The sequence below is a fragment of the Sinocyclocheilus rhinocerous genome, unplaced genomic scaffold (assembly GCF_001515625.1).
Source record: "Sinocyclocheilus rhinocerous isolate Xijiao unplaced genomic scaffold, SAMN03320098_v1.1 scaffold1953, whole genome shotgun sequence".
NCBI classification, from domain to species: Eukaryota; Metazoa; Chordata; class Actinopteri; order Cypriniformes; family Cyprinidae; genus Sinocyclocheilus; species Sinocyclocheilus rhinocerous.
In genome coordinates this window covers 97,105-111,655 of record NW_015652261.1, presented here as the reverse complement: position 1 = coordinate 111,655, position 14,551 = coordinate 97,105, and the positions used below count along the sequence as shown (strand labels likewise).

Genomic DNA, 14,551 nt, shown 5'->3' with positions numbered 1-14,551 from the left:
TTTGAATTAATTATCAATAGAGAGAGAGAGAGAGAGAGAGAGAGAGAGAGAGAGATGACAGTTTTGTGTGCGTTACCTTTGTCTGCTCCGTCTCTCTACAAACAATGAAGCTGTGTTACTTAAAAAACAGCGGTTTTACACCCTGTTGCTGAGGAATATAATGTAGCGACCTAGTATCTAGGCTATTTTATTAATAAAAGTCGCGGAGAAGCGTTGACAAGTTTGTGTGTGTGTGTGTGCGTGCAGTACAATCTGCGATCTCCAACTCTCTCTCTCCCTTTCTCTCAATCTCTCTCTCTCTCTGTGGGTTTGTGTGCATCAATTAAAGCAGCACATTAATATAGAACGATGAATAAACTGACTTGGAACTACCTGTGCATTAAAGAGTTTTAATGCATACATGCCAGCCAATCAGAATCCAGTATTCAGGCAGACCATGGTATTTTAATGCTTAAATTCACTTGTAGCATTTAAAATGCTTAATTTTTTTTTTTTTGAGTATTTACTTAGAGATTAAATAAAGTCTGTAATCTTTGACAATATAATCTTGTTCAAAAACATTTTGAATAAAAGATTGAGACTTTAGATCGGTTTTTATAGTGGGATAGCTTTTTTCGCTACTGTAAAAAATGCAGATATCGCTCTTGTTCAGAGGTTAAATCATTCATGATGATAGTATGAACTCGTTGATATTTGACACGTGAAAAAACTGACCCAAAGGCCTCATATTTAAGTTTTATTTGCCCGTAATTCCCGTAAATCGATTTTCTTTCAAAGAGCTTCTAAATGCCATGTTTCAACAGTTTACATGCCATGTCAACATGAGAATAACAGTCGTTAACCACATTCATGTAATTATAATTTAAGCGTAAATAAACAGTTCAGAAACCGAACAAATACATGTCCATAATTATGCATACTCAATTTTGTTTTGCTGGTAAAATCTGACAACCTCGAAGCCACTCTTTGACAGGGATTTGACATGAAAATAACTGCAAAGTTTCGATTTGCAGACACGCACACATAGATTTAACCATAACCCTCAATCACAGTATCTGGCAGTTTAATTTTAGCTCTCCAGTGTTTATCTGAAAACAGCCGCCACCTATGGAAGCATCCGCTTTTGCCATTCTCTCTTATCGTCTCCTAACTCGGTTTCAGTTATTGTCAGGCCAGGTTGGTCGCCGGGATTGCTGCCCTCAGCTATGTTTTCAGCTCCAGTAGTAATCAGAAGTTTCTCAGACGCAAAACCAATCAGCCTCTTTCCCTGCTGAGCTCATCTCAACAGGGAGCCAGGCAGAGAAAATACTCAATCAATGGTCACAATTAAAAGAGGAATAAAGTAGAAAACATGAGCCAGTAAAGAAAGTGGCACAATGATGCCACAATCCTTTAACTAGTTTAAACTAGTAAAAACTAGTTTAGGGATTAAACCCTTCTTCCCGGGTTTGGCACCAATGAAACAATGTAACAACGGTTGTAGATCGGGAAGAAGGAGGCAGGAACCGGCGAACATTTTTACATAATTTAATAACAAAATAAACACAAAACTGAAAATAGCGTGACAGCCCCTCACAGACGACTGCCGCGCACAAACAGAACTAAAACAACATAAATAGTCCAGGCCTGGTCCTCTCTTGTCCTTCACTGTCGTCACTCCTCCTTTTATCCTTCCGGAGCTCCTCCGTGGGACTCGAGACCGGTGAGTGGCACAGGTGTCCCTCATTATCTTTCACTCCACCGGCCTCACTCCGCTCCCACTGCTCTCGGCCCCGCCCCACTTGTCACAATTATATTTTCAAATTATACTATGGTATAAGGCGAGCAGACGCAGGTAACGCACACACAACTGTCTTTCTCTTTGTCTCTCTCTCTCTCGATCAATAATTAATTAAAATAAATGCTAAAATTCATTCAAATAAATGTGATCTTACCACACTATTTCATCTCTGTGTCTGATTTGAAGCGGGAAGAATGCTAGCACTAACGAGTCATAACTGATGAAAATAACTGTAATTTTTACCCTTCCAGTCAAATATTGTGCTGGGAACATCATTAACAGCTTTAACTTGTCAATGCTGTCAAATAACCATTATATAAGCGGGATAATGCACGGCTAGCTGTGCATTAAATTATTTTAATCCACTTCGCCGAGGCAACCATGCAGGTTCTTGGCCTCCACTTTGTGCATTAAAATCGTTTAATGCACAGCTAGCCGTGCATTATCCCTTAAATATAATAGAAAATAATAACTTGGAACGTAAAGCAACTGTAAACAATGTTAAAGTAACCATTTGGAACGCCTTGTCAACTGCATTGCAGCACCTCAGCAACCATGTAGAACACCTTATCATCACTGCAGCAAGCTTTTTCTCTGAAAATGTGAAAATCCAGTTCTGTATTACTTTTGCATTTTTCATGAGCATAGCAATAACATGGACAGTTCCATCAAAGGAAGACTATATACTCTGTGTCCTCTCATCTTTGCTGTAATTAGTGTCTCTGTGCTTTGATGGTGGGTACATTTGGTTAGTACCATACAGCTTCTGTTTTCACATAATATTACATTAATTTCATCCTCTATCTAACATTTTGCCCCCAATCAAAAAATGTACCTTCAAAGCACGGATAGGAAAAAAGTCTAAATTTCCTTTTATCTGCGATATTTAAGCCGTGCTGTATGTCTCTACTCAGAGGGATGAAAACATAAACTGAATGGAGCAGAAAAGGCTCAATTCTGTCTAGCGTGCTTATAATTTTAGTGGACAGTCTATTCCCAGCACACTGAGCACCACAGTCATTGTGCAGCTTTGACAAAACGTTCTTTGTTCGTTGCAGTGTTTAGCATAAGAGCACATTGGTCGTGAGAGCTCTCACTCTATTCATGGCGGAAATATGCTTTTGCGTGGGTGTTATTGGAACAGGGCATCAAGTCCGCTTTTTAAACTCCTCAAAGCCCTGTCTGCCTATTTGAGTCACATCAGGGAATGAAATGTGCTAGGTGTAGGGGGCTAAAAAAATGTATGTCTCTCTGTAACCACTGAAATATAACTTGATTTGTGCATTATTTGATAAAAAAAAGTGAGTGGTGCTTGCCTGTGCTAAACTTCCAGCCACGATTCTAGTGTTCTGGTTGCCAGGGCATTGCTACGGTTTTCTGGTCTGTTTGTAGGTGGTTGCCAGTTTTATTACACAGCTCTCTAGAATGCTTGATTCTGATTGGTCAGTCGCAACATTCCGAAGTGTGTTATTCCCCGATATCAATATCAACCGTATTCATTAGCGATTCTGAATAACATACTACTCATCCGGGTGTTTGAGGCCGGCTCTTCTGTTACATCTCTCATATCACACCACCACATTCTTTCTACTTTCATCCAAACGCTGCTGCTATCATCTTGCGCCTCAGTTATCAACTCTATTTACTGTAAAATGACACCAGAGGACTTCCATATTATTTCTGTAGCAGGCCTGCGGTAATATTGTTGAAGTGTTTGTCTTCTTGCCAGAATGATTGTTTTGTACACTGTAATGGATTCAAAATATTAAATAGGTAAGATAGCATTTTATGCCCTTGTCTTAATTTTTGTGGTCAAAAGCTGTGTAATTAGTGATATGCCTTAAATGTCCATCTTGTCTGAACTTTGTCTAGGCTCAAAGCTGTTTGAACTGTTTTTCTTTGCAGCTGCTTTGTCTCATATCAATATTTTGTGTGTAAATATTTACTTATTTGGCAAGTAGCTGTGTAATAAACAGGATAATGTACATCTGGCTTACATATTTACCTGCCAGATGAAAATATTTTCTCCAGTAGTGGTCAGTCAATATGCCCAGGCTGATATATCAGCCTATATTTTCCTTTTCTTTTTTTTTTTTTGAGGAAATATGCTTCCTAGTGTGTGAAAAAAAAAAAAAAAATTGCCAGAATATGGTTACAGTGTTTACTTCCATTTTATTTGTGTTTTTTACTTTGTCTCTTTTTTGTGTGAAATATGGTCTAATAGGACTACAGAATAAAGAAATGTCTATATGAAATACAAATGTTTATTTCAAAGATTTTTATCAAGTTCACATTTTTTCAAATTGATTCATATTAAAATAATTTCTTCTAATTTTTTGGTAAATATTGCATAAAATAAATATCACTTTCATTGCATGTGTTATTTGCTGTCTTTAAATTGTGTGATATATAAGCCATTGTATTTAGCCATTTATTTTTCGGTCATCAAAGAAAATCCATATTGGTCAACCACACATTGGTCTCCAATCGTTTATAAAACAGCACAACAGCAAACGACTTTTCAATAGGTAACATGGTTTGATGTGTCCTTCATGTCCATAGCACAAAGAGTTGCATGCTGAAATTTAATATGTGCATTTAGGGATTTGTTCAAATCCCTACACCTAGAGAAATAGTCATTTGCATATATGAGAAAGTTATTTGCATAAATTTGTAATATTTGAAATGAACCTGTTTATGCTTAATTATCATCAGTTTTCTATTTAAATAAGACTAGAATTCACTTAAAGTTCATAGCAGATTGCTGTGTCTCAAGCTTTGACCTGTATTCATTGTTAAGCATCCACATAGCCTTTATAATGGCTTCACAAATGTCATCCTCTGAGACTACACACACTGACAGTTAAATGTGTCCCTGTGTTAACCTTTGCTGGTGCAATGTCTTGCTTTAACCTCAAAGGTTAGGATGACGAAGATTCCAGCTTTGATAATCTCCATGGTAACAGTAGGGCCGCTCTGATTGTCGACGTTGGAACGGCAGGTGTCTCTGTGCGTGTTTTGATCAGCGTTCTGGCATTTCCTCTCGTCCAATCAGGGGATGATTACACCTTTTGATGGACTCGCTGATTAAACTCACTGATGAGCTATTAATGAGAGTGAAATCAAGAATATGTTTGCAAGTGAGCACATGTAGTGAGGGAACTTCAGAGAACTGGTAACAGTACATGCTCTAATTTATGACAATAAATCAAAGGCGTAAAGTTCACTTGCAGGGTCAATACATTTTCTTTCAAATCATTCTCCGGATCATTTGCTTATGAGCAGCTGCACTTTTGAGTTTGAAGTCTATTTTTGAGGGTCTTAAGTCGTGTATAGATTTTGGAGATGAGCTCCAAAAGATAAAATAGCTTTGATAGATATAGATGAACTTGCAAGTGTCCTGCAAAAACCAGTTAATGCAAATGTTTTATTGCAAATGTTCTATAACTTTGTTCATCTCGTTGTTGTTGTTGTTGTTTTTGCCTTTGTTGAAGCATTCCCGGCAATCAAATTTGCATCCCTGCCTCTGTCAGAGGACTCTTTAAGATTTTCATCTCCATGTGGTAACATATATGTGGATTTTTTTTTGTATTAAGCCACAAAAAAAGGGAGCGAAAGATACACACAGCATGTAGACACTTTTTTTATTATTATTTAATTTTTAAAAAAGTGCAAACTACATTTTTATGGCAGGTAGGAAGTAATAACGGCTGGGAAATTTTATCAAGTCACCCACCATTAGCAGGTGTGGCAAAGTTAATTTTGGACCCTGTCTGTGCAGTTGATTTGAAGAAGTGAATCTCAGTCTCCTCCTGCCTGCCCAGCCACAGTCAATACACTGTTGTGGACTGTTTAATCAGGTTCACTACTGCTGTGTTTTGGACGAGTTTCTCTTTCTCAGATTGAACTACTTTCTATCCTGTATTGACCAATAACATTTGCATTCACAGCTTGAACTCTGAAATAATTTAATGGATCCACTGTGGTGCCTTGAACTACTTCTAACACACCAGTGATTATTATATTTATTGCTTTCCTTAGCTCTTGATGTCATACATGTGAAATATGTAGACTTAAACACCCCATGAAATCATAGTTAAAGTTATGGAACTTTTGCACCATGTGTATTTGCTTTTGAGGTCATCTGTATGCCACCGTATTCCTAAAATTTGACAAAAATAGCAGCTACATATAGATTTCAAATTTACTTCTTTTGTGCTAATCAAATACTTTCTAGAACCTCTCTAGAACCAGACAATCTGTGATTTCTAAACTCATTGAAGGTCAAAAATATCTTTGACAAAAAAAATGTTCCAGAGTTTCAATATATGTAATATTTTATTTATGTATGGAAATTTCTATACACTGCCGTTCAAAAGTTTGGGATCAGTAAGATGTTTTGTAAGATGTAAAATGTTTTTTAATGGAGTCACTTGTGCTCATCAAGGCTGTATTTATTTGATCAAAAATACAGAAAAACCTGTAATATTGTGAGATATTATTTAATTTCTAATATTGGTTTTCTGTTGTAATATACTTTAAAATGTCATTTATTTCTGTGATCAAAGCTGAATTTTCAGCACCATTACTCCAGTCTTCAGTGTCACATGATCCTTCAGAAATCATTCTAATATGCTGATTTATTATCAATGTTGGAAACAGTTGTGCTGCTTCATGTTTTTTTTTTTTTTTTGAAACTGATACTTTTTTCTGGATTCTTTTATGAATAAAAAGTTAAAGAACAGCATTTATTTCAAATTAAAATCTTTTCTAACAATATGCGTCTTTACTATCACTTTATCCATTTACCACATCCTTGCTGAATAAAAGTATTCATTACTTTCAAAAAAAAAAAAAGAAAGAAAAAAAATTTACTAACTCTAAACTTTTGAACCTTAGTGTATATTGTAACACAAGATTTCCATTTTGAATAAATGCTGTTTTTTTATTTATTTATTTTATATTCATAAAAGAATCCTGAAAAAAGATGAAGCAGCACAACTGTTTCCAACACTGATAATAATAAATCAGCATAATAGAATGATTTCTGAAGGATCATGTGACACTGAAGACTGGAGTAATGATGCTGAAAATTCAGCTTTGATCACAGGAATAAAATATATTTTAAAGTATATTAAAATAAATACTGTTATTTTAAATTGCAATAATATTTCACAAAATAACAGGGTTTTTTCCTGTATTTCTGATCAAATAAATACAGCCTTGATGAGCACAAGAAACTTCAGTAAAAATATAAAAAATCTTACTGATCCCAAACTTTTGAATGGTAGTGTATGTATATATACACTATATACTATATATATATTTATTATTATTTAAAATGTTAATAAAAATTAGTAACAAGATTTTTTTTAAGTTCTATGTTTGTTTTTTTTTAACTTAATATTCATGTATTTATTTATCCTTTTTTATGCTCAGCTGTAAAGTCTTTCATCTATTTGTTCTTCAAGAATATCTGTACAAGGTACAAAAGTCATTATGGAAATTCATTGGTCAAAAGGTGGGAAGACTGAATATGTGCCATTTTCTATCCTATTTGCATATCATGTCAGATAATTCCATGGGATTTTAAAGTAAATTTGACCTGCTAACCTTCTCATTTTCATATTCTTCTTTTTTGATGCAAAAAAAAAATACAAGTGTGATTTCAGGCCTTAACAAGGATTTGACATACTGTCTGTGATTTCTCAGAACATCTGGTCAAGAGCAATCCATGCGGAACATGTTTATAGATTCAGCTAAACATACAGCGTGTGCATGCGTGCTCATGCGTGAGCTCTCTCTTGTGTTCTAGTGAGAACATGAAATGTTCTGAGTGGATGGGGGTTTGATTTGATCCCTAGAGACTGCAGAGTCTATTGAAGATCGAATGCCTAAACTAGCAGACATCATCTCTGTCCATCACAGCTGTCGAGTGGAGAGTTTCCTGACAGAGTTTGAGTTCTATTCCGTTTGACATTCTTTCCCAGACCCACGCTCGCTTTTATTCCTTCTAGTTCTCTCTCCGTTCATAAAGCATATGTCAGCCGTCATGTTAGCCTGTCATGACAGCAGAAGTTGTTTGTGTGTGGTGGAGTATCATGGGGAAAGAGGTTTGTAAGGACAGCAAGCTCTTTGTACTGATGCATTTTAATTAGCTCAGACTGAGGATACAGAAACACACTAGAGAAGATCTGACAGTTTCATAGAAGATGAAAAAGAAAATTAAGAATATAGTAGAGGAATATAGTAGAAAACTTGTATCTGAACTGTAAATCATGCTTTGTACAGTCATTTTAAGGTTTGATATGATACCATAGATATCTCCTGCTTATATGGTATTAATTTTATTTGTGCAGGTCTTAAAAAGTCTTAAATTTGATTTTAGAAATCCTTCAGATACCCTGTTGCTACGTGTTTTTATCATGTTGTTTGGTTGTTTCTTATTGGCCCAAGTTAAAAAAAATAAATAAATAAATGTAATGTTCTGGTACATGTATATGGCTTGGATCTCTCCTTCAGCACAAACTTGTGATTTTTTTTTCCCAGCTTGTTTTTATAATCAATCATGTGAAAATCCACTTTGTGGTATTAATGCTGCACTATTTTTAATCATACATGTCTGTGGGACAAATGGAAGAGATGCATGCTTACGTTTATCACATAGTTTAAATCCAGTCACTATGTTCAGACATTTCAGCCAGCTATTTTGTGTTCATGGTAAATTACAAAGTAGAAATGAAGTTTAAGAAAGTTTAGATTAACTGGTGAGGAAACCATTATCTGTTCTTCTCTCGTTGTCTTGCAGTCTAATCCACAGATGTTCTTCTCTGCGTTTTATGTTGTTCTTGTGTGGTTTCTCACAGATGGTGGGTGAAGTCTTGTGTTTGCTGTACTGTAACTCTCATTTCTATATGCTCTATTAAGCATATAGCAGAAAACATAAATAGACCAATATGTATATAGAGATGGTACGTTTTTTCAAAGGAGAATCACAGTGTTTTTTTTTCTACTTTGGTCCAGGACCTAATAATCACTCATTCTGCTGTCCTTTTTTTTTTATCATTTCATCCAAGGTAAAATGTCAAAATCTGCATTTAAATGGAAACCTTTTTGTTTTTCATTTGCGTATTTCTGATTATTCAATTATATCTTCTCTCCTCCAGTTGGAGAGGTGGTCCTTCCCGCAGTCCCTTGGCTGACGCTCATTCAGTTAGGAGATCATAAAGCACTCGCTCTAGATACAGCAGAAATGTTGCACTAACAAGAATGCCAATGAACCTTTTATCCATGTTTTTTTTCTTTCCACATTTCAAATTCATGGCATAAGTGCAAGGAAAATAGTTGCATTCACATTTTTATATACTGTTAGCATGTTTTTTATGGCTACATTTAGATGCTAATTTTATATGATTTGTGGATCTAATTTCCTGTAACCCAATTATGAGAAATGTCTAAATACTATTAAATAGTACTATTACTATATACTATTTTATTAAATAAATAAATAAAATAGGCAAAATGTATTTATTTAAATTAATGTAGCTGGTTTGGGACCAATTGTGTTTGCAGTTATTGTTAAACCTACATTTTCCATACATTTAAAGATATATTTGTTTCAGTCAAGTTCAGTTTGATTTTGGGCTTGCAAGTACTAAAAAATAAATTACATCTTAAATCAACAGTCTGCATGTCTTCATGGACACCAAGAACTTCACTATCAAAGCCGCATCTGCGAAATGGAGAAAAATTTGCATGTCATATTTTCAGAAATTCTTAGAAAGACACTAGATATATTGCATCTGTTGTCAGTGACATCATAGATGGAGCTTTTCCCCTCTAAACACATCTGTTGTTTTTCTAACAAACTGCCTTACACTCGTCAGAACAGCAGCCTTTTTTTGTGAATATATTTCTGGGGGGAAAAAAACTAAGTGAAGTCCAATTCATAAGTACTTATGAAAATATTCAGATCATATTACATGTATTATATCAAAACTATCATTACGGTAGCAATTGTATCATTACAACTAATACATCAAAATGTTACAAATGTGGCACCTAGCTTAATTTTGATAGGTTTACTAGTTTTATCTTTTTTCATTATTATTATTTAATACAGTGACATACATTGTGGCATGTCATATAATGTCATAATACTTTTTTGTGCCCACTTTGTACTTCTAAAATGTTTGTTTCCTAGTCTAAATATGCCAAAAAGTGTGCAATTTAGTAGCTAATGTAGCTTTTTATCTGCAGTGCATGTGCTGTATCTCATGTCATGGATGTGGTAAAGCACGATGTGCCGTTAGCAAGGAGCAGTTGGCTAATTATACATCTGCCTAATCAGTAGATAAAGCTAATTTAACAGCCAATTACTGCTCTTCACACACCTCCGCCTCACACTCGACGCAATGACAGCTTCCCGTTTCCTCTCTTTAAGCTCGGCGGGGTGCTCTCGCACCAACAGACGACTCAAAGATTCAACTGGATCATAAATTTGTTTGTGTGTACGTGCCTTCTTGGCTCGTTGCAAACTTTGTACTACTTCAGCTGTTTTTTTTTGTGTTTTTTTTAGTGTGTTTGTGTGTGTGTGTTTTTAAGTTCTTCCAACTTACCTGTACTTTTTTTTGTAGCACTTTAGTATTCGGACCAATTCTTACTATTAACTAGTTGCTTATTAGCATGCCTATTATTAACATATTGGCTGTTTATTAGTACTTATAAAACACATTCTGCATGACCATATTCTACATCCCTAATCCTACCCAATACCTAAATTTAACAACTACCTTACTAACTATTAATAAGCAACAAATTAGGAGTTTATTGAGGCAAAAGTCATATTTAATGGTTTGTTGATAGTGAAAACTGGACCTTAAAATGAAGGGAAAAAGTTAAAAGTAAAAAATTAAGTTTTGTTTTTTATTTTAAATTACAATGCAGTAACAACAACTGAATAGCTGTATAACTTCACATTGTCATATAAACACCTGATCAGTATGATAGTGAGTCAGATGTTAAAGTTCTTCAGTCTTTTTGACCATTTTATTGAAATAGTCTGATGCACAAACATTTGTTTGTGAATCGTACTACACTGGTAAAAACTGTATTTTTGTGTAATTTTGTGTTGCAAGGACACAGAATTAGAATATTGCTTGTGGTACCCAGTATTTTTTTCTCTCATTCAGACTCTCAACAACATTTTAAATTCTTAAACATTAAACAAAGGTATATATTTTTTGTTCTGCTGTAGTACGAGTGGTGCAGAAAACTACTTCAGTGTGTGTGTGGATTGATGGCTTCAGACAGAATGTATATTGTAACATCTCCTCCTGAGACCAGCTGTTTTTTACTTTTCTTGGCTGTGTATTTATTTGGTATTTGGGCTTGTGGCGTTTTGTGATGTGTGTGATTCTCTCTGGATTTGTCAGGAGATATATAGGCTGTTACAGTATAAGTCCCTGGAAGCTCCTGAAGGCTGAGTCATTACAGGTGTCACTCCATGTACAGAAATGCATCTTGAGCAAAGTCTAGGCAAGCATATTTTTCTTTTTCCCTCTCTGTCTGTCTTTTTCTCCCCTTCTTTCTCTACAATATGGCGTAAACTGTTAATATGCATCCCTTTTTACATCCTTAGAGAGAAAACAGCTGTTTGGGTCAAGTGCAAAATGGTGTAATTATTCACTTCACACCCCTTCGGTCCAAACGCTCCATTTTACAAACTCTTAGAAGTGAGGAAACGAGATGGAAGGAGTTGGTCCTCTAGAAAGAAAGCTTAGCAGGAGATGCCATTGCATGAAGTTACGCTAGTTTGACGGATTTTAGCTTGACAGTGTTGGGAACGCCAAAATAACTGGGTGTCCGTGGAGAATGGAAAGATGAAGAAGCAGCAATAGAAATTATACTAATTTGAAAACTTCTACCATTGTCTGTTTGCCCAACTGTTCCCCAAGTCAATCATTTTTCTCTCATTTTATAATAGTCTTTGTCTTTTCTCTCATGTGGACTTCAGGGAAGGTTTTAACATCAACACAAACTTGTTGTTAGCCAAAAGGTCAAATATTGTTCATAACACCCTTTTGTGGCGTTGGCAATACAAAACACATTGATAAGGTCACAATCTGAATAACTCCATCTCAAAAAGAGAGTGAAAAAATACCGGCTGACCTTTTATTAAAATGTGATCTGGGAGAATAGAAAACAAAACCAAGTTGGAGACAAAGGAGAGGCATTTTCATATGCGCCCGGTTTGCTGGGACAGGTATTAGAAGGTCTGGTGTCGAGGGGGTGCTTTGGTGTTATGAGGCAGGAATGCTATTACGGTGCTTCATAAAGCACAGAAAACTGCAAAAAAGAATAAATCTTTACTTCGAGCCCTCTTTTCTCGAGCCCTCTAAATGTAAAATATATTTGATGCTAACTTCTCCTTATGGAGGTCAGACTTAAAAAGATTTGACATGGAAAGCACCATTGTGCATTGATGCCCTCATTTTGTGTTTGCTCCCTTTTGGTTCTACTCTGGGCAAGCAATTAATCACAGACTCACTGCTTTTTTTCTTTGAAGTTTTTGAGGGATGTATGTATACAGAGAGCGTTTTATTGTGCGTTTGGCTTCATATTATAAAGGATAATATGACTCAATGTCTGACATAAATAAAACTCAAACAGTGTTTGAGTGAATTTTGTTACTCAATGCAAGCTGTTTAGGAGAGACTATTAGTTGGTTAGCTAGTTAGTTAACTAGTATACGCAGGTAAACAACATTTTAGTGTGTCTACTGCTTACAGATTTTCATTTGCAGCTTGACAAAAACCAAACAATGTTTGAATTGGGGAATGTTGATTAGTAGGATTTAGTGACTTTTGTTACTTAGTACCTGTTAGTGACTGGATTTTTTTAACTAGTTAGTAGTAGCTATTAGTTGGTTTGTTTCTATTTCTTACTAAGTGCTTATCATTACAGCTTGACATAAACCCAAACAATGTTTGATTTGGTGAATGTTAGTTAGTTTTTGTAACTTTTGTTACTTAGTTCCTGTTAGTTAGTTAGTTAGAGACTATTCGTTTTTTTTTTTTAAATAGTCATAAAGTAGTTTGTTGGTTTGTCTATTTCTTAGTCAGAGCTTATCATTACTTGAAAGTTGACTTGGTGAATGTTAGTTTTAGTTAGTTCTGTTACTTAGTTCCTGTTTTAACTATGGAGTATCAGCTAGTTAATTGGTTTGTGTCTATCACTTACTCAGCTTATCATTACTGACAGTTTGACATAAACAATGTTTGACTTAGTTTTAGTGACACTTGTTACTTAGTTCCTGTTAGTAGTTAGTGACCGTAGCTAGTAACTAGTTATGTAGCAGCAGTTTGTTGGTTTGTGTCTTCTGCTTACGCAGAGATTATTATTACTCACAGCTTGATATAAACCTAAATGACTAGTTAGTTTAGTGAATTTTAATGATGAGCCATTGGCTGTTAGCTAGTTAGGAAGTGACTTAGTTAGCCACCGGTAGTAGTTTGTTCGACTGTTTTTGATGTTTTGTTTGACTTAAACTTGTTAACTTTTTGTTAGTTTAACTTTTTTGTTTGTTACTCTTACCTTTGAAGTTGATTTGTTTGGTGCTTGCTACTTTGATTTGTTTGTAGTCTGTGCCAAGTTACAAATGTTTAAACAGACCTCTCTCCCGTCTCTCTCTCTCTCTCTCTCTCCAGTCTACTGGTCCAGTGGGCAGTGGCAGCATGCAGCTGTTGGAGACAGATTTTTCCCGCACTCTAACTGGACTGGTAGATCTGCATCTCTTCCATCAGAAGAGCATCCCAGTGTTCCTCGGCGCGGTCACCATCGAGCTGTTCAGCCGCCAGACTGTCACCTGATTTACCTGTCATTGCTCGACCACACAGTATTCAGGGAACTCTCTCTCACACACTCACACACACAGCAAGACACTGACATCTACAGAACTCCTGGCTGTGACAAGCTGATCATTTTTAATTTGCATTTTTACAGATTAAGCATTTTATAGTTGAAGGTCATCAAAGCATGACAATCTATATGGCAGCATTTGAGTAGTATAGTGATTACTGTGTATTTTTCCTTTTACCTATAATTCTGTAAACCCACACTGTTTAAGAAACAGGTTAACACGTATGCAAAATAAACCTAAAGATGTGCAGTCTTTTTTTTTTACAAACATCTTTCATGGCAGTTTATTTGCCTGTATTGAAGAAAAAATAAAGACGTATTAAACTTTCCAGTCTATTGTTTGTATTGAGATCTAACGGATTTCAAAACATTGTGTTCAAGTGAATAATGATTCTGTTAGAAGCTTGTTATTGTGTTTTACTTCAATTAAGCATTTTATAGTTGAAGGTCATCAAAGCATGACAAGCTATATGGCAGCATTTGAGTAGTATAGTGATTACTGTGTATTTTTCCTTTTACCTATAATTCTGTAAACCCACACTGTTTAAGAAACAGGTTAACACGTATGCAAAATAAACCTAAAGATGTGCAGTCTTTTTTTTTTACAAACATCTTTCATGGCAGTTTATTTGCCTGTATTGAAGAAAAAATAAAGACGTATTAAACTTTCCAGTCTATTGTTTGTATTGAGATCTAACGGATTTCAAAACATTGTCTGTGTTCAAGTGAATAATGATTCCGTTAGAAGCTTGTTATTGTGTTTTACTTCAAACAACTCAACCTAGTGATTATTGTTATCAATTCCTCATTGAATTGAGGATAAACTAATATCCCCATTGAAACCACAATAGT

General features: G+C 35.3%; 1 protein-coding gene across 1 annotated transcript in view; it reads left to right on the top strand.

Moving 5' to 3' along the window:
- LOC107714125 (mitotic spindle assembly checkpoint protein MAD1-like) overlaps positions 1-14,002 on the top strand; it is a 72,135-nt gene extending 58,133 nt beyond the window's left edge. The window contains exon 12 of the mRNA XM_016519864.1: positions 13,489-14,002. Coding sequence (XP_016375350.1) covers positions 13,489-13,650 — 162 coding nt within the window. The 3' untranslated portion in view covers positions 13,651-14,002. The remainder of the gene's footprint in view (positions 1-13,488) is intronic.
- The last annotated feature ends 549 nt before the right edge of the window (positions 14,003-14,551 follow it).